Source organism: Zootoca vivipara, chromosome 3 (genome assembly GCF_963506605.1).
Source record: "Zootoca vivipara chromosome 3, rZooViv1.1, whole genome shotgun sequence".
Taxonomy (NCBI): domain Eukaryota; kingdom Metazoa; phylum Chordata; class Lepidosauria; order Squamata; family Lacertidae; genus Zootoca; species Zootoca vivipara.
This window is the reverse complement of record NC_083278.1, coordinates 105210146-105229244: the sequence shown is the minus strand read 5'-3', so window position 1 is coordinate 105229244 and position 19099 is coordinate 105210146. Positions and strand designations below refer to the sequence as shown.

Sequence of the window (19099 nt, the reverse complement as noted above, 5' to 3'; positions counted from 1 at the left end):
CCTGTAGTGAAAGCAAGTTTCACATCCCATTTCTCCTCCCTTTAGGTGGAAGAAGCTGACGATTGGCTGCGTTATGGCAACCCTTGGGAAAAAGCCCGCCCAGAGTACATGCTTCCTGTACACTTCTATGGCCGGGTGGACCACACTCCGGATGGTGTGAAATGGGTCGATACTCAGGTACAGCAGTAGAAACCTACCTGTGGGGATGCCACGAATATTATTATAATAATTTATTACTTGTGCTCTGCCCATCTGACTGGGTTGTCCCAGCCACTCTAGGCAGCTTGTAACATCAGACATTAAAAGTGTCACGATACAGGGCTGCAGAAGGTCATATAATTGTTTGACATCTGATGGGAGAGTGTTCCACCTGGGGGAGCCACTACCGAGAAAGCCCTGTTTCCCTGTAAATTCACTTCTTGCAATGAGGGAACCACCAGAAGGCCCTTGGAAGTGGACCTCAGTGTCTGGACGATAGGGGAGATGGAGGGAGATGGGTGTTCGTCCGTGATGAAGTGGAAGTGTCAGGTTTAGAGACGTTGACTGTAGTAGCAAATATTTATACAGCTTTCCTCACTGCAGTGTGTTGCAGGCATAAGAATAAGGCTTTCCTCCCTATGAGAGGAAGCTTGATGGGGTGATGAAATAAGTAAATAAATTTGTAAATAAAAGTCATGCAGATTAGAAACAAAAGGGTTCAAATTGCAAGTTCTCGGGTACGATGTGCTCTTCTACAGGAAGCAGGGAAACAAATAGGATACATGAATAGTATACGCCTGCCTCGCTCAACCAGGGGCTGATGGGAATTGTAGTCCCAAGGCTTCTGGAGGGCACCAGGCCGGAGAAGGCAGCCCTGAAGCACATTTGCACTCGTCTGCAATTGAAGTCTCACATTTTTGTTTTGAAAGAGCCATAATTAGGCCTGGTGCCTGACTCACTGAACAACGGCATGTGGTGGAGGAGAAAAGAAATACATTGCGTGGGGAGAAAGAAACAGTGTGCTTGATCCACCAAGAATTTCTTCTGTCGGCAATAAACGGGAATTGGTTCAAGAACAACAGAACCTTCCAAGCCCAGAAATTTAGATAGCTTTCTTTCTTTGTCCCTCCCTCAGTATTCCCCCCCCCACACACACACACACTTCTGATGCCCATACTCAGGTTGGTTTATTACAGTTTAAAAATCACAGCGTCATAAAAATGCACACAAACTAAATTTATCTTTAATGTTCTGAACCTAAGAAACCGATTGCGAGTTGCAATATAGACAGTTTTGGGAATGGAAATAAATAAATATGATACAACACCAAACTAAAATGCATTAAAAAGAGAGGCAAAGCACCCCACTCCTTCTCCCTGTCCTGACCCCCAACTCTGAGCTGCAGGCTAGGTATCCTGTGGCACCTTAAAGACATGAGCTTTTTAAAGCTTTGATCCGATGTATGAATTTCTGTTGCTGCCTTTACAGGCCATATTTGGGCCTGCCCTGCCAGCTTGCCCTTTCCATGTTTTGATCATTTCCACATACGCAGAGTCTATGGTGTTCCACATTTGTTGCTTGGAAGCACGTAATTGGTTTAAACAGTGGCATTCCTCTGGGAAGTTGTCTAGGCCAGCTATTATTCTTTGTTAGAGAGAGGCTCAATAATAATGAAAGTTTTGGATTTGATATCCCGCTTTATCACTACCCGAAGGAGTCTCAAAGCGATTAACAATCTCCTTTCCCTTCCTCCCCCACAACAAACACTCTTGTGAGGTGAGTGAGGCTGAGAGACTTCAGTGAATTGTGACTAGCCCAAGGTCACGCAGCAGCTGCATGTGGAGCAGGCCAACTTCTGGCTGTTTTGGAGGATATATAACCTCTGTGAATTTTCTGTAGCTATTGCAGTAGTACATAGGCAGTTGACCCACCTGCCAATCACTGATGTCATTGTGATGTCTGATGATTGACAGTTGTGTTGCCCCACCCACCTTCCAATGCCTAGTGCACAGCACTTTCCCAACAGCCCACAGGGCGCCGAGTGCGAGGGGCTTTGCTGCTCCTCCAACCCCAAGTGGATTGCCTTGAAACCTCTTCTGAAACAGAGGGGCACTCTCATTGGAAATGGCTTGGTGCCATTGCAGGAAGGGGCTTTTGCCCCACACACCAGGTGACTGACAAGGGTGAAAACACTTTGCTCCAGCAAAGGAACAATTGGCAGCTCATTTCAAGCTCCCAGCTGTTGCTTGGTAACCATGCCAGTACCTGCCCCATCCCGGGTGTCACATATCACATCAGGTGGGTGCAGTTTAGGGACAACATCCTCCTGAGCCAAATGGGCTCTGCTTTTGCCCACAGACTACCCCCAGCAAAGGTTGTGCCAAACATGCTTTTTGCAAAAGACTTGATGTCTGCTGCTTTATCTCACCTTCACCAGAACCCTTTTCCTTAAATTAGGTAGTACTTGCCATGCCTTATGATACGCCTGTTCCAGGATACAGGAACAATACGGTGAACACCATGAGGCTGTGGTCAGCCAAGGCACCCAACGATTTCAATCTTGAAGAGTGTAAGTCCCATCTCGTTCTCTTTTTCTTTTTGGAAAGCACACAGGTCACATGTTGCGATGAGGAGTCCCCCCCCCTTTTCATCGCATTGTGGGGTTTCGGAAGCTGGGTGACCTTGCTTCTCTCTCTTGCTTACCTACAGCCAGGCATTCTCAGGAAAACAAGGAGTGCAAGACAAACAAACAAAGTGATCAGCCTGGATAGCTCAGTGGGTTAAAGCAAGGTGCTGATAATGCCAAGGTTGCAAGTTCGATCCTCCTAAGGGACAGCTGCATATTCCTACATTGCAGGGGGTTGGACTAGTTCCTCAGGGTCCCTTCCAATTCTACAATTCTATGATCCTTTAAATGCCTCAATTATTATTTAATTTATAGCACAACCCTATAACATGTCTACCAATCAGGAACTCCCACTGAGTTTAAATGGATCTTATGCCTAGATAAGTGGGTCCTGTGCAGCCTTAGTGGGCGTTCTTTGGGCCAAACGGCACTTTACATAAAACATGTCATCCCATTTAACTCGGGCGGTTTGGTTATTTTCTGGAAACACAGGAAGCTGCCTTGGACCATGGCAGTTCGTTGGTCTATCTAGCTCAGTACTGTCTACACTAGCAGGCAGCAGGATTTTATAAAGGAACCTTTCCCAGCCCTACCTGGAGACACTAGGGGTTGAGTCTGGCATCTTCTGCATGCAAAGTAGATGCTAAACCACTGAGCTATGGCCCTTTCTCCGTTAAATTAGGGTTGGCATATATCCGGATTTCCCCAGACATATCCGGAATACAGTGTCCAGGTGGAAATCGGGGGAAATGTCCGGGGAAATCCGGACGTATGGCTGCAGTGGTTTTTGTTTTTTTGTTTTTTGCTGTTTCCCCATAAAAATAGCCAAAAAATGGCATTTTGTTTAAGCGATTTTGCCCAAAAAGCTTAACAGCTTTGCCAAAATAAACTCAACAGCTTTCCTGTCCAGATTTTTACTGTTTAAAATATGTCAATCCTAGTTAAATAGCAACTGTGGTGGTGGGAAGCACCTGGATTGGGTTCACAGACAGCAGGATCTAGCTAACCATTCCTTCCTGTACCATAGCAAAGACAAAAAACCCCACCCCCACCCCAGTTGCTATTTGCTGGGCAAATAGGGCTGCTGCTGATGCCACGGGACTTTTATCAAGAGAATATGCCATTTTGCATTTTATGTGGTGGGCTGCTCCGCTGAGATGTGTTCCTTCTCTCCCCCTAGTTAACGTCGGTGATTATATCGAGGCTGTGCTGGATAGAAACCTGGCAGAAAACATCTCCAGAGTGTTGTACCCAAATGATAACGTAAGTGGCTCTTCCGTGTTGCATTAAATTCTCTCCTGGTTAACAAAATTGGTTAGAATTGTTAGGATTTGTTTTTATGTCAACCTGCGTTGAACATGGTTTGCCTTAGTATGGCATGTGAAACAAAGCACAAAACAACAATGGCAACTGCCATTGGTCAAGGAGGTAATGAGCAGGTGGGCTTTGTTGTTGTTTAGTAGTTTAGTCGTGTCCGACTCTTCGTGACCCCATGGACCATAGCACGCCAGGCACTCCTGTCTTCCACTGCCTCCCGCAGTTTGGTCAAACTCAACTTTTTATGTTATGTTTTCTTTGTGTAAGGGGATAGGAGTTTAATTCTGATAATTAAATTGTTAATGGGGATAGGTTTGTTTGTATGTATGAGTTGTTGTGGACTATGTTGTAAATAAAGTAAAGAAAATTGGGGGAAGAAAGGAAACAATGGCAACCGCCACATCACCAACTATTCTTACCATTTTTGCGCTGGATCTCATGCCTTCTTTGCATGGGATGGTGCTGAGGTCCCTATAGCAGGTTTATCAGCAGAGGCTACAGGCGTGACGATTCTTCTCTCTCTGCCTTCCAAAGTTCTTTGAAGGGAAAGAGCTGCGTTTGAAGCAGGAGTACTTTGTGGTCGCCGCCACTCTCCAGGATATCATACGGCGATTCAAGTCCTCCAAATTCGGGTGCCGCGACCCCGTGAGAAACAGCTTCGAGACCTTCCCTGACAAGGTGAACATTTAAAAACGAGGCCCGAGACCTAATTGCAGCTTTCTTTTCAAAGGACCACCTCGGGTTTTTGCCTTTGGGGTGGGTGGAGGAGCCCTCGACATTTCACAAAAATGTTTGAGAAGCCAGGGAGTCCCCAAGCAAACTCTGGTTGACTCTGCCCCACACACCCCGGTGGAAACAGCTTCATCTTTAGATGTCCATTTTACAGGTTGCCATCCAGCTGAATGACACCCACCCTGCCCTCTCTATTCCTGAGCTCATGAGGATCTTTGTTGATGTGGAAAAAATGGACTGGGATAAGGTAAGAGGAAAATGGGACACAGCTGTACTGCATGTGACAGCAAGGTTCTCTCCATGCAGACTGTCCCAAGAGAACTGTGGTGGTATTATCAACCATGTGGTGGTTGATAATACAGTGGTACCTCGGTTTATGAACACAATTGGTTCCGGAAGTCTGTTCATAAACTGAAGCGTTCATAAACTGAAGCGAACTTCCCCATTGAAAGTAATGGAAAATGAATTAATCCGTTCCAGATGGGTCCGCAGTGTTCATAAACCGAAAATTCATAAAACGAGGTTCCACTGTACCGTCATTTATCTGTTTTAGGCCCCTAAGTAGTAGCAGTTGCCAGGACATTGCCCCGATATATCACAATGTTTTGCTGGTGATATATCGCGATGTTGAGAACCAGATATCACCCAACCCTCACACATGTCGTGATCTGCGATATATTGCCAGGTCAAATGTTATGAAACAGTTATCACGATGTGAACTCCCCAAACCGGTTTTGGATGATATATCGATATATCGCCCAGCCCTTGTTGTTGTTGTTTAGTCGTTTAGTCGTGTCCGACTCTTCATGACCCCATGGACCATAGCACACCAGGCACTCCTGTCTTCCACTGCCTTCCGCAGTTTGGTCAAACTCATGTTCGTAGCTTCGAGAACACTGTCCAACCATCTCGTCCCCTACTGCTGACCAATGACATCCTCCTTCCGCAGCAACAGAAAAAGGCACCAATTTTTAAAAGCATACTCTCTTTGGATTCAGAAGAAAAAATAAGCTGTGTATGCACTGCTGTTTACTCTGGCTCCCATAGTAATAATAAATATAAATATAAATATAAATTTTTATTTATACCCCACCCTCCCCAGTCAAAACCAGGCTCAGGGCGGCTCACACCAATAAAATTACAATAAAACATAAAAAGAAATTAATTAAAATACAGATTAAAATACAGTATTAAAATTTAAAATGCAGCCTCATTTTAAGTAGTCCATAAATCCAAGCCATGAGGGAGGAAAACACAGGGGTCAGACTAAGTCCAACCCAAAGGCCAGGCGGAACAGCTCTGTCTTACAGGCCCTGCGGAAAGATGACAAATCCCGCAGGGCCCTGGTCTCCTGGGAAAGAGTGTTCCACCAAGTTGGGGCCAATACTGAAAAGGCCCTGGCCCTAGTAGAGGCCGATCTAGCCACCTTATGGCTCGGGATCTCCAGAATATTGTTGTTTGTGGGCCTTAAGGTATTCCGCGGGGCATACCATATGCACTCCCACTACTGGTGTTTGAAGCCGAGTACATATCTGTGTTCCCTGTCGTTTATTGAGAAATGCAGTGGTACCTCGGGTTACAGACGCTTCAGGTTACAGACTCTGCTAACCCAGATTTAGTACCTCGGGTTAAGAACTTTGCTTCAGGATGAGAACAGAATTCGCGCGGCGACAGCGGGAGGCCCCATTAGCTAAAGTGGTACCTCAGGTTAAGAACAGTTTCAGGTTAAGAACAGACCTTCAGAACGAATTAAGTTCTTAACCCGCGGTACCACTGTACTGTTGTTTGATTACTTTTCCTTCCATCCAATTCAAAGACGGGAGCTGCGGTTAAGCTGAGGTGTGTCTATTTGAGACAGCCATTGCACGTGCTCAGATGGCAGCTTCGTTGAATTCAGCATGGGTGACCCCGCCCACCTGCCCAATTGGCCTGTGGGGCTACTTAGGATCTTGCTAAACAGCCAATCCCCCTGTCCCCTCTCCCCCTAGTGCCACAAGTCAGTCACTATCCAGGTACATTTAGTGCTTCCATAATGCGATTACAACTGACAAGCTGCAGATCGGGTTTAGCCAAACCTGCTTAATGAGCCTAGGAGAGTCCAGCAGCTTGGTTGCTAGCAGGATCAGATTCAGTCTGCAGTGCCCTCGTGTTATCTCATCCATTGTTTTTAATTTTTTGCACCAGGCCTGGGAAATCACGAAGCGAACTTGTGCGTACACCAACCACACCGTGCTGCCTGAAGCCCTAGAACGCTGGCCTGTCTCTATGTTCGAGAAACTCCTGCCAAGACACTTGGAAATCATTTATGCTATCAATCAGAAACATCTTGACGTAAGGAGACGGGATAAATGAGGTGGTGGGAAAAGGGGTTTGGGTTAACTGAGAGGCCTGGAAGCTCAGTCTGCACCTAAGCGACAAGTCGCCCATTGCCAAAGTCAGAAGCTTTGTAGAACTTTATGGAATCCTATTGGCACTTGGCGTCACCTGAGCCCTACTGAATTAGTAGCTGCAATACTGGCCACCTTCAGCGGTGGCGCTGTGGCACAGAAGGGAGGTGATGGCTAATTCTTCTACAGTGCTGCCAGCTGGCCAGGAGGTGGTATTGCACCAGCAGTTCAGCGGGGATCAGGTGACAGAAAGGCAAACTGCTATGGTAATGCAGAGCAAGGAAGTTGGAGATTAAAGGGCTCTGTTGCCCTGGCACAACAGAATCGGGCATTTTGCTGTTTGGAAAGTAACGTGGAAATGCCTCCAAAAGTGTAGAGTGAGCAAATAGCTAAACAGATGTAGTATAAACACCCCACAATTAAAGCAGGATAAGTGCTCATTGTTGTAGAACCAACCTGTGGACAAATAAGAACAGATGCTCAATAAAGATTGGACATAGTCTAACCTCCATGTAAGTGTTGTGTAAGCAAATCAAAATTAGTACTCAATAAGTAGGTCATCTGGAGGGGCCCAAAGACCTCCAACATACAAGCTGTGGCAGTTTCTAGGGGAGAGGACTTCAATTGTCCAGGGAATTCCTTCACATTTTTTCTGGTGTAAAGGGTTCCATTGTGGGATCTGATTTAGATCTTGTTGTTAATATCCCCCTCTCCTTGTGTCCTTGCAGCATGTGGCGGCCCACTTCCCAGGAGACATTGACCGCCTCCGAAGGATGTCTGTGATAGAGGAAGGAGACTGCAAGAGGGTCAATATGGCCAACCTGTGTATCATTGGCTCCCATGCAGTCAACGGAGTGGCCAGGATTCACTCGGAGATTGTGAAGAGCTCTATGTGAGTCCTGCTTCCTTCACTTTTTTGCAACAGGCTGTCAGCTCAGGGGAAGACAGGGCAGGCTGTCAGAGTCTCCCCAGGAATCTATGAGCAAAGATAGTTTATTTCCTGCACGTGCATCTCTGCAAATCCTTTGCCAAACTGTTTGATTTTCCATTTTTCTTTTCTTTTTTATGCACCTCTTTCTCTCCATTTGGCCCAGACCCCAGAAATAGCTTATTGTTCTTATTCTTATTTCTTACTGAATTTATATACCGCCCTATACCCCCAGGTCTCAGGGTGGTTCATAGAATAAAATAAAAATATAAAACTAGAAAATACATATTGCATTGCACTGCTGAATGTTTCTGCTCACTGTTATCAACTGGCCCTAAATGGCAAATGACACCACTCCTCCTCCTCCTCCTCCTCCTCCTCCTCCTCCTCCTCCTCCTCGTCCTTCTGTTTCTGTCTTGTGCTTTTTTAGATTCAAAGATTTCTATGAAATGGACCCAGAGAAGTTTCAGAACAAGACGAACGGCATCACTCCAAGGCGGTGGCTCCTGCTTTGTAACCCGGGACTTTCTGATGTCATTGTGGAGGTGAACTACTGGAGACTTCAGCCAATAGGAATTCCATCTAGCAATTACCCCTGTTGTTGGGTCCTCCTCCTCCTCAATGGATCTTTCTTCATTCCATTTTTTTTAAAATAGATCAGGGCCATTGAACCTCAGACCTAGGGCCTGAATGTGGCCTCCCAGGCTTTGGTTTCTGATGCTTTGGACTCTCTGCAGACCACACCCCACATTTTTGCTTCTGGCCCCACCCACCTTGACATGTGGCCTCTGCAAGGTTACCCAGAAGGAAACGTGGCCCTTTCATCAAAAAGCATCGCCCACCCTTGGAGTTTCTTGAGTCGGGGGGCACAAGAATAAAAGTCGCCATGTCCCTAACTTCATGGTCTTTTGTCCCTGGCAGTTCATGGTTTTTGTAGCGCAGGGAATGCAGAAGCAAACATCAGATAAGCAGGTCTGTCAATTGATGGTTTTCTTTATTCTTTTCATTACAGAGAATTGGGGAAGATTTTCTAACGGATCTAAGCCAGCTCAAGAAGCTGCTAAGCTTTGTCAATGATGAGGCCTTCATCAGGGATGTCGCCAAAGTTAAACAGGTGAGGATGCCAACATGTTAGTGAGACATGCTGGGCTGCGGTCGGGGCAAACCGTATATGTTAATTGCTGGTTCTAACCATGTTCCAATGTATTTTAATTACTGTTTTTTTTAACTAATTTGTTCTTGCGACTTTGTGTTTTCTAATTTTGCTTTAAAATATTGTAAGCTGCCTTACGGCATGTGTGGAAGGTGGGATATAGATAAGTTATATAATCTAGAATCCCAGCCTAGACCAAACTGTGCAGCTAGAGTCAGGCTTAAATGTCCCGGCCAGTAACTTCAGCCCCAAATTTCCTTTTGCCAGGAGAACAAGCAGAAGTTCTCAGCCTACTTGGAAAAACAGTACAAGGTGAAAATCAACCCTGCTTCTATTTTTGATGTGCACGTCAAAAGAATTCATGAATACAAGAGGCAGCTCCTCAATTGCCTACATATCATCACACTCTACAACCGTGAGTAACTTAACCCAGCAAAGCAGCAACTTCGGGGCTACGGAATGCTTTTGGACAAAAATAATCATAACAATGCAGCACCAAATGTACACAGGAGATTGGAAAACTAGAGATAGTCTTCTCTCTGTGTCTGATGTGCTAAGTTTTCTTACATGCAAGGATGCTGTTGCAAGCATTCAGAAATGCAGTCACCCCACCTGCAAAATTGAAGATTTATAGTCCTGAGGATGCTTAACACATGAAAAAAAGTTGAGTGGGGGGGCACATGATCATAGAATCGTAAAGTTGAGACTTAAGGGTAATCTAGTCCAACCAACAACAACAATAACAATAATTTATTATTTATACCCTACCCATCTGCCTGAGTTTCCCCAGCCACTCTGGGTGGCTCCCAACAAAATATTAAAAACAGAATAAAACTTCAAACATTAAAAACTTCCCTAAACAGGGTTTCCTTCAGATGTCTTCTAAAAGTCAGATTGTTGTTTATTTCCTTGACATCTGGTGGGAGGACATTCCACAGGGCGGGTGTCAATGCTGAGAAGGCCCTCTGCCTGGTTCCCTGTAACGTCATTTCTTGCAGCGAGGGCCCTTGGAGCTGGACCTCAGTGTCCGGACTGAACGATGGGGGTGGAGACGCTACTGGGCTGAGGCCATTTAGGGATTTAAAGGTCAGCACCAACACTTTGAATTGTGCTTGGAAACGTACTGGGAGCCAATGTGTGGTCTCAGTGGCCACTTCCAGTCACTAGTCTAGTTGCCACATTCTGGAAAATGCCTTTGAATACTACTTGCTAGGAGTTGTGAGCAGGGAGATGGCTGCTGCACTCATTCTCCAGCAGGCCTCTTATGTTCTTAATTTTGCCCTGTGTGTAGATTAGGTTTATGAGCTGTGCCATTTAATAAACAGAAGGGCTGTCAAACATGTCATCAGCTGGCAGGCCAAGAGCGAGAATGTGGATATCTTGCAGGAAGTCATCTGTGTGGTTTGCAGATCATGTGCCGGAATGTGATAGGAGCCAGACCACGGCTGATGAGAGGCATTTATTTTGCGATGTTCTTATTGAGGCAGTGTACATCTTGCATTTAAAAGTACATCTCAAAATAATATTCTGCATAGCAACAGCCTTCGGTGGCTGAGTTCCATCATTGCTTTTTTTCTTTTTTCTGCTTTGCTTTTTATGAATGTATTTGCTAATCTGAGTGAGAGAAAAGAAAGATGAAAGAGAAAGGAGGGGAAAGGCCACAAATCTCTTAATTAATATAATAGTTTTAACAAAAAAAATTAAGATGAAATAATTACATAAGTTGAAATAGATTGGGCGGAGGGGAATCGCAACCTGTAATTGATAAAGAGAGACCATCTATGAGGTTATTGTTTTGTTGTTTTGGTTTACTTGTGTTTTATCTTGTATTTTATTCTGTGAACTGCCCTGAGATCCTTTGATGAAGGGCGGTATATAGATTTAATAAATAAATAAATGACAGAAATTAATCATCATGTTGCTTTTTCCAGGCATCAGAAAAGACCCAAAAAAGTCCTGCGTGCCAAGAACAGTTATGATTGGAGGAAAGGTAAGGGACTTGATGCTCAAGCAAGCTTCCTCCTCAGTGTTTCCTAAACTGCAGACAAGCACATGCACACATTCCCTCCCTAGGGAGCATGTTTCCTCTTGCTCCTGCAAGCTTTATTTTTCGAGGGTGTATACACGAGAACCACCCAGTTTTCCTGACATCCAGACTGAGGCTCTGTTATCAATGAATCTGGACATCACCCCTCCTGAAGCTCTTTGACTAACATACCCTGGCTCTTTCCCACCCAGTCCCTTTTGATCCACGTGTACCTTCCTTTTCTGCCTCCAGGCTGCCCCCGGCTACCACATGGCAAAAATGATTATCAGGTTGATCACGGCCATTGGAGACGTCATCAATAATGACCCTTACATAGGCGACAGGCTGAAAGTCATCTTCTTGGAGAACTACAGAGTGTCCCTTGCTGAGAAAGGTAAGAGGACGGTGTTCATAGGCGTTGGCACAAGACTTCTGGAGACTTTTGGCTTGGGCTTTGGAAATAATGGTGCTTGAACCAGGCAAGGCAGGTGTTGTAGTGCTGAGCTACAATCTAGGCAAAGGGTGTATGTGTGTTGGTTTGTTTTAAGTAGGGGAGAAGCATTTTTTTTTTACCGGAATATCTTTTTTTCACTCCACCCCAGTGATCCCTGCTTCAGATCTGTCTGAACAGATCTCCACCGCTGGGACTGAGGCTTCAGGGACAGGGAACATGAAATTCATGCTGAACGGAGCCCTCACCATCGGGACCATGGATGGCGCCAATGTAGAAATGGCTGAGGAGGCTGGAGAGGAGAATCTCTTCATTTTTGGCATGCGAGTGGAAGAGGTGGAGGCGATGGATAAGAAAGGGTTTGTATGAACAGCCGTGTTAGCCTTGCGTCCTAGAAACAGGCTGTGTAGCAGGGATGGCTTTCCCTTGACGTCCCTTGGTCTCAGCCTTGCTTCAGCTGCATGAAAACTGCTCAAATTAAATGGAGCAAAGGAGACCTGTTTTGTAAGGTTGATGGGGGGAAACCTCAGCCCTCCACACTTCTCTGTCTCACGCTCAGGACTCTCCACTGGCCACACCTCCTCCCTAGCCACACCCTCTTACTGCAAGCCACACCCCCTTGGTGGTCATCCTTTACGCACTCCCAGTGTGTGGTTTTACCTGGCTGGAATTCTGGTTGTTGTGCTCCTTGATTGACAAAAAAGAGGAGCCTGCGAGTGTGTAGGAACCAGCCTGCTAGGCAAATACAACATTTACATATGCCTCCAGCCCTGTCTGCTTGTGGCAAGTGGTTCCTACCAGGTTATACAGCCCTTGTTGGGGAAGGGCTGGGGGGGGAATCTTGGTTACCCCTTTTCCAAATCATTGCCACAAGATGTTTGCTCTGGTGATAGAGAGAAAGAGCACACACTATTCCAAAAAGAAATAGATCTTTAAAGGTGGAGTGTGGGAGAAGTTCTTCAAATACTGCAGCAACTTATAAAAACACATAAGTGTAATGAGCACAGTACATAAGTCTATCGATCTGCTTGTGGGTTGCTTTGGACTAATTAACTCTACATAACTTGTACTAGATCTAATAATGGCAGACCGCTTGCTAATAATTAGCCGAGCCTATGCGCTTTAATTTGACTTGGTGTCACCGTGGACAATCGCTTTGAAATCAAGTCCAGTTCGTCAGGCATTTGGATTTGGGCCAGCCCTGTCATTAGGCCGAGTGAGGCAGCCACCTCAGTCAGTAAATGCTTAGTGATGGCAGGATGTTGGAGGAGAGCTGCGTGTGCCATGTGGCTTGCCTTATGCCCCTCAAACTACCCTTATGCTGCCCTCAGGTGTGGTGGAAGAGCCCGTTCCATCAACAATGTTGACGCAATGTCCAGCTGCCAGAATGTCATTTGCCTCAGATGGTAAAATGTCTTGGGCCGGCCCTCTTTGGATTACTTTAGTACAGGGCTGTTGACTCCTTTGAGTGGAGCATATAAAGCAACGTGTTCTGCAAGTGATGACGAGAAGGTCGAAGATGTCATTTGTTTCCTTGCTTAGGTACAACGCTAAGGAATACTATGAGAGGATACCTGAGCTCAAACAAGCTATTGACCAAATTGGCAGCGGCTTCTTCTCACCAGATGATCCCGGGTGCTTCCGAGATGTCGTCGACATGTTGATGTATCATGACAGGTGAGAGGCAGCATTCGAGCGCCTTCCCTGCATGCTCTAAACCAGGGTTACGCAGTGGTATGCGTTTCATGGATGATATAACCACCCCTGGCTTCACTTTTCTGACAGTCCATTGTGTGGCTTTTCTACGGTATGCCTTTGCAGCCACCCAGATGGCTCTGTATATTACGCTACCATCATTGAGAGGGAAATGGGCAGCTATTTATAATGGCTGACAGTCATTTTATGTCAAAGGCGTATACACTGTTGTATATGCCCTGGTCTTTGCAGTGGTGAGTATAAGAAAAAGGTGGAGAAAAGAGGCCTCTGATGTCGCAGTTACTCTCACACACTTCTTTGTTTCAGGTTTAAGGTGTTTGCCGATTATGAAGCCTACATCAAAGCTCAAGGGCAAGTGGACAAGCTGTACATGGTAAGACCAATGTTCAACAAGTTTTGAAGATTTAAAAAATGGGCTTATTTGATATCCTAAGGTGAACCAAGTGGTGGGAAAGGCCCCCCTCCGCTCAATGGATTTGTAGACTGAAAAGTGCATTTCAGCAGTTTGGGTAGCCAAAATGTGAATTTCAGCCAGCAAAATGCTGTCTTCCTTATTCATTCATTTTGTATCCTACCTTTCTTTACAAAGATACCTGAGGCAGCTAACCATATAAAATGAAAAAAATATATTAGAAAACCATCTAAATGCAGGCAGAAGAGCAGATGATATACAAGTCAAGTAAGCAAGATATATCTTCAAACAATGGTGAAACATCAATGGGAAAAGTGTCAGATTGTGGGCAGGGAGTTCCACAGCCAGGGTGCTAACACTGAGAAGGCCCTGATGGAATAAAGTAGGTTGGAGAGAGGGTGGACAACAGGCCGCAGGAGGAAATAAGTCTTGGCTGCCATATATTCTGCTGCTGTAAGAGAGTTATGGACATATGACTATTGTAGGGGTTGTAGATTCCCTATTAAAGGTTAGCTATTATATACAGGCAAGGGGACACGGGTGGCGCTGTGGTCTAAACCATTGAGCCTTGGACTTGTTGATCAAAAGGTCGGCGGTTCGAATCCCCGCGACGGGGTGAGCTCCCGTTGCTCGGTCCCAGCTCCTTCCAACCTAGCAGTTTGAAAGCACACCAAGAAGTGCAAGTAGATTAATAGGTACCACTCCAAAAGGAAGGTAAATGGCATTTCTGTGCACTGCTCTTAGTCATGCTGGCCACATGACCCGGAAAAACTGTCTGTGGACAAACGCTGGCTCCCTTGCCGTAAAGCGAGATGAGCGCCACAACCCCAGAGTCGTCCACAACTGGACTTAACTGTCAGGGGTCCTTTACCTTTTTATTATATACAGGGAGTGACCATTTTATGCACAAGATGACCCAGAAGGTCATCCCCGCGTAAATGGGGGGGGGCTGCCTGTAATAATAACCTGCATTGTGTCTTTTGGGGTTCCTCTGCTGAAGCTACCAAACTTCCCACTCGTTTCCTTTCTAGAATCCCAGAGAGTGGACTAAAAAGGTAATCAAGAACATAGCGTGCTCTGGCAAGTTTTCCAGTGACAGGACAATTACCGAGTACGCCAGAGAAATCTGGGGGGTGGAGCCCTCTGCCGTGAAGATTCCTCCACCCAACATCCCGAGGGAGTAAGTCCGCTGCAAGAGGTGCATGCAAACGCCCTGCTACTCTGGCACTTCCTGCTTCCCAATGAATATTCCACAGATGAATTCAAAACGTGCATTTTACCACCCGCTGGGCGTCTCATATATTTATAAAAGGCATGGTGGTTACTTGAAAAGGGAGGCAAACTGGTGCTCTGCGGGATTACAGCCAATAAGCGTTGACCTTCTTGGCAGTGATAAGATTCTGAGCCTAAAGCAGGGAGCTTGAGTGAGGAAGGTGAAATGAGGCCATTCTCTCTTTTAAAACCCCTATTTAACCAATGCAACCCGCATGCATGTTCTGTATTGTTGAGGTGGTACCCGGCTTCCCAGGCCCTTTTGCTCCCATGCCAGGCCGCCCTGTTTAGTTAGGAGATGCTTATGTCTGTTTGAATAAGAAAAAATGCAAAGACAAAGAGCTGGGTGCTGTCAAATGACTTGCTTTGAACAAACATGCTGCCCGCTGTAGGCAGGTTAGGCTGGAACTCTTCAATGACCCCCCAAATAGATGCACTTTTCAAATATCATGTTCTGAAGAAATCCCCATCCTTCCTGCTATTAGACGCCGAAACGGTTGTTATTCACCTGCTCCAGTTTTAAACTGTCAGTTTGCATGTGCTCAACTCAAGTGTTTTTTTAATTGAGAAGATCTTTCTCTATATATAACTATATGGAAACGTCAGGCAACAGGACACCCAAAGAACACCTGGGGGTTTAACAAGGTTGCTGAAGAATATTTAAGCAGTGCTGAAAGGCCTATTGCTGTCATCTAGAGTGCAGACCAGCCCAACACGTGAAGATGATGCTACTAGAGAGAACCTGTAGTCTGCTAGATACTTGCCAGTCTTCAGCAAAAAAAATCCCCACCCAAAAAAGCCAAGATGCTTTTTTTGAGTCTTCAGGTACACCCACCATCTGTGGTTTGTACATAGCTGCCAAGTTATCCCTTTTTTTAAGGGATTTTCCCTTATGCTGAATAGGCTTCCTCGCGAGAAAAGGGAAAACTTGGCAGCTATGGGTTTGTAGGCTCCTTTTGGCTTAGTGGGTCATAAGTTGCGCAGCTTTGATGCAGAAGTTACATTTCCTGCAGGAGGGGTGGGGAACCTGTGGCCCTCCAGATGTTGGACTGTCAACTCCCATCATCCCCGACCATTGGCCAGGCTGACTGGGGGCTGATGGGAGATGGAGTCCAGCAACACGTAGAGGCCACCATATATAGTCCATCCCCGTATTACACTCCAGTGTAGAGGACCACACCTGGCAATACATGCAGCTAGCTTGTTAGAGTCACAGCTCCACTTCCAGTGGCCTTCATGCATCAGTTACTGTTTCTGGATGTCAGATTCCTACCTTATTAAAAGAAAACGGCATCTATCGTTTGATTCCTTTGAGATTTAATTTCATACCGTACCATTAGTTCATACCGTACTATGAGCCAGCTCTTGCAGCCTGGGCTGCTAAATAAGTGGCTGCTCATTTCTAAGGGCTGGGGAAATGGGGTGGAAAAGTGGCTTGATCCCAGCTGGAAATGGACTGCCAAACTCAACATGCACTTTAATGCAGAATACCAGGACCAGAAATGAATGTATGTTGTTATATAAAATTCCAGAACCAGAGGGTTCCTTAAAAGTGCTAGTTCCTTTTTTTCCAGAAATCATCACCAGTCAATAATTGTATCTAGTTACAGGTAGGTAGCCGTGTTGGTCTGGATCGAAGTAAAATAAAAAAATTCCTTCAGTAGCACCTTAAAGACCAACTAAGTTTTTATTTTGGTATGAGCTTTCGTGTGCATGCAGGTATCTGAAGAAGTGTGCATGCACACGAAAGCTCATACCAAAATAAAAACTTAGTTGGTCTTTAAGGTGCTACTGAAGGAATTTTTTTATTTTAATTGTATCTAGTTAGTATTAATTTGACGAAATGCTGAAACACATGCCATATGAAACGATCACCCACATATATTTTCTACTTCTTATATGGGTCTTAGTGGCCCCACCAAAAAAAACATGATCGATGTTATTAAAGTTCACCATCTCTTTTGACGTGGTGGTGCTTAGCCAATGCAACTAGATTGCCCCTGGGTATTGAATACCCCATGAAAATAAATTGATCCAGGTGACACTAAATACGTTTTCAAGGCAAATTAAGTCATGTTACAAAAATTAATTGCTGAAAAAAATCCATAAAACTTAACAACTTTGTGAAACGAATACCTGAAAAGTAATGCCTTTCATTGTCGTTTTCATTTCATGACAATCCACTGTATTTTCTTTTAAAAGTTTGTGTAGTTTTGCCGCAGCTTGTGCAAAGGATCAATATTTCTGTATTTCTGCTGTAAAATACAACACTTTCTGTTGTGTGGACCACCCATTTGATTGAGTAAGCACCTGTGATAGACATTTAAAACTTGCATGTTTATGCAACATCCAAGTGAATTGTCGGATAAATCCTTCACTACTGCATCTTTGCAGTTAGATCCTCCCAAAACACAGTTGTTGTTTTAGAAAATGCATAAATGTATCTTTCTGAATCTTGCGGTAGGCATCAATTAATAACCTAAAAGGAAAAGGGAATATGATGTTTTGACCATTGAATAATTCCCCCTTTCAGCACTGCTTGGCAGGTGCTGGTAGTTCAGCCCAGGAAGCTTGCGTTTGCTTGCCAAGATGGTGTCATTTAGATGTTGTGGACTACAACTCCCATCATCCCTAGCCTTGCTGGCTGGGGATGATGGGAGTTGAGGGAAGGGTGCTTTTTGTTTTGTTTCTACTTCTATCCTTTGAACCTTTGACCTACCTATGACCTTGGTAACTATGGGCTATAGGTGTGGTACCAGAAATAGTCTCTATATTTAACAAAGATGTTAATGTTTATTGAGTACACAAACCTATGTGGTTACTTTAACATGCTATTGCCTGTTTTAATTGGCATACACTGTCTGACTTGTAGCTGTCACTTAAATACCAACTGCTTATTTTACGCTGCTATTAGTAAACCAAGAAAACGTTGAGGAAGCAGTTAGATATCCTGTTAAAACCCTTTTGCCAGATTGTCCATATTTTACTCCACCCCAGTTGAGCCTCAACAATGCTCTTAACTGAGGACTTTTGTTGAAGCCTCAGTCTCAACCCCTACTGACCTCCCAGAGATCTGTTTCTGTAATATTGTCCTAGAATCTTCCTTTGGTTCTCTTACCAGACACTCCAAACTTCCTCTCACTTCGTCTCCCTCACTTGCCCAAGCCAAGTGATTCAGCTACCTAAGCAAAACTTTGGCCACCAAGCCACTCTGCCTTCCTTTCGGGTCTTCTTTCTTCTTCCTTGATCATCTGCTGCTGTTGTCTTCTTCTGGCTGTCCACCACAGACACCAAGCCCCAACCAACACGGACTGGCCCAAACTGACTAGCCCCCAGCCTTATATGCCCCACCCTGCCTAGCCCCCAACCAATCACATGGTCTAACTAAATGTTCTAAACCTGCAACCACAAATCAGACTAGACATTCTGTTCTTCTTTTGCATACTCAGAGTTCCATCTCCAACTGCTCCTCAGCTGTCAGTTAAAGTCCTCCAGTGATAGTTAAACCAGCTCGACTTACGAATTTAATCCGTTCCGAAGACACCTTTGTAAGTCGAAAAATTCGTTAGTCGAAAAACGCCATTGGAAACACGATTTCCCATAGGAATGCATTGAAAACGGAAAAATTCATAAGTCGAAGCAACCCTATCTAAAAATTCGTAAGTCGAAAAACCCCTATCTAAAACTGCCACATTTTTTTTGTTTCGTTTTTTGATGTCGAGACATTCGTAAGTGCGCAGCCATTACCCCCATTCGTAAGTCGAAAAATTAGGTTGTCGAGTCGTTCGTAAGTCGAGGTACCACTGTACATTAACAAAACAAATAGCCATTAAAACAGAAGTTCAAATAAGCAGGATATATTCAAGGGGTCCTGTGAAGGCACCATGTGGGCTAGTCCTGTTAAAGAAACACTTCTTTAATCTGAGATGGTCAATTGCAAAGTGCAAGAGTTATTGAAATTATCCCCATTCTATTAAAGCAGAAAAGTTAATAGTTAAGGTGCTGTCATGCTTGAGTGGACTACAGACTTTAAATGCAGTGTATATTACATAGAATGTACCCAAGGGTATGAATATAAAGTCAAAGAACCAACTAGGTGA

At 44.9% G+C, this 19099-nt stretch overlaps 1 protein-coding gene across 1 annotated transcript in view; it reads left to right on the top strand.

The window, feature by feature from the left end:
- Positions 1-16716, top strand: part of PYGB (glycogen phosphorylase B) — a 40446-nt gene extending 23730 nt beyond the window's left edge. The window contains exons 5-20 of the mRNA XM_035111055.2: positions 46-177; positions 2437-2548; positions 3786-3868; positions 4457-4600; positions 4809-4901; positions 6839-6985; positions 7770-7933; positions 8400-8514; positions 8982-9083; positions 9390-9537; positions 11054-11112; positions 11401-11542; positions 11751-11958; positions 13142-13276; positions 13622-13688; positions 14759-16716. Of these exons, the coding sequence (XP_034966946.1) occupies positions 46-177; positions 2437-2548; positions 3786-3868; positions 4457-4600; positions 4809-4901; positions 6839-6985; positions 7770-7933; positions 8400-8514; positions 8982-9083; positions 9390-9537; positions 11054-11112; positions 11401-11542; positions 11751-11958; positions 13142-13276; positions 13622-13688; positions 14759-14911 (2004 nt within the window). The 3' untranslated portion in view covers positions 14912-16716. The remainder of the gene's footprint in view (positions 1-45; positions 178-2436; positions 2549-3785; positions 3869-4456; positions 4601-4808; positions 4902-6838; positions 6986-7769; positions 7934-8399; positions 8515-8981; positions 9084-9389; positions 9538-11053; positions 11113-11400; positions 11543-11750; positions 11959-13141; positions 13277-13621; positions 13689-14758) is intronic.
- The last annotated feature ends 2383 nt before the right edge of the window (positions 16717-19099 follow it).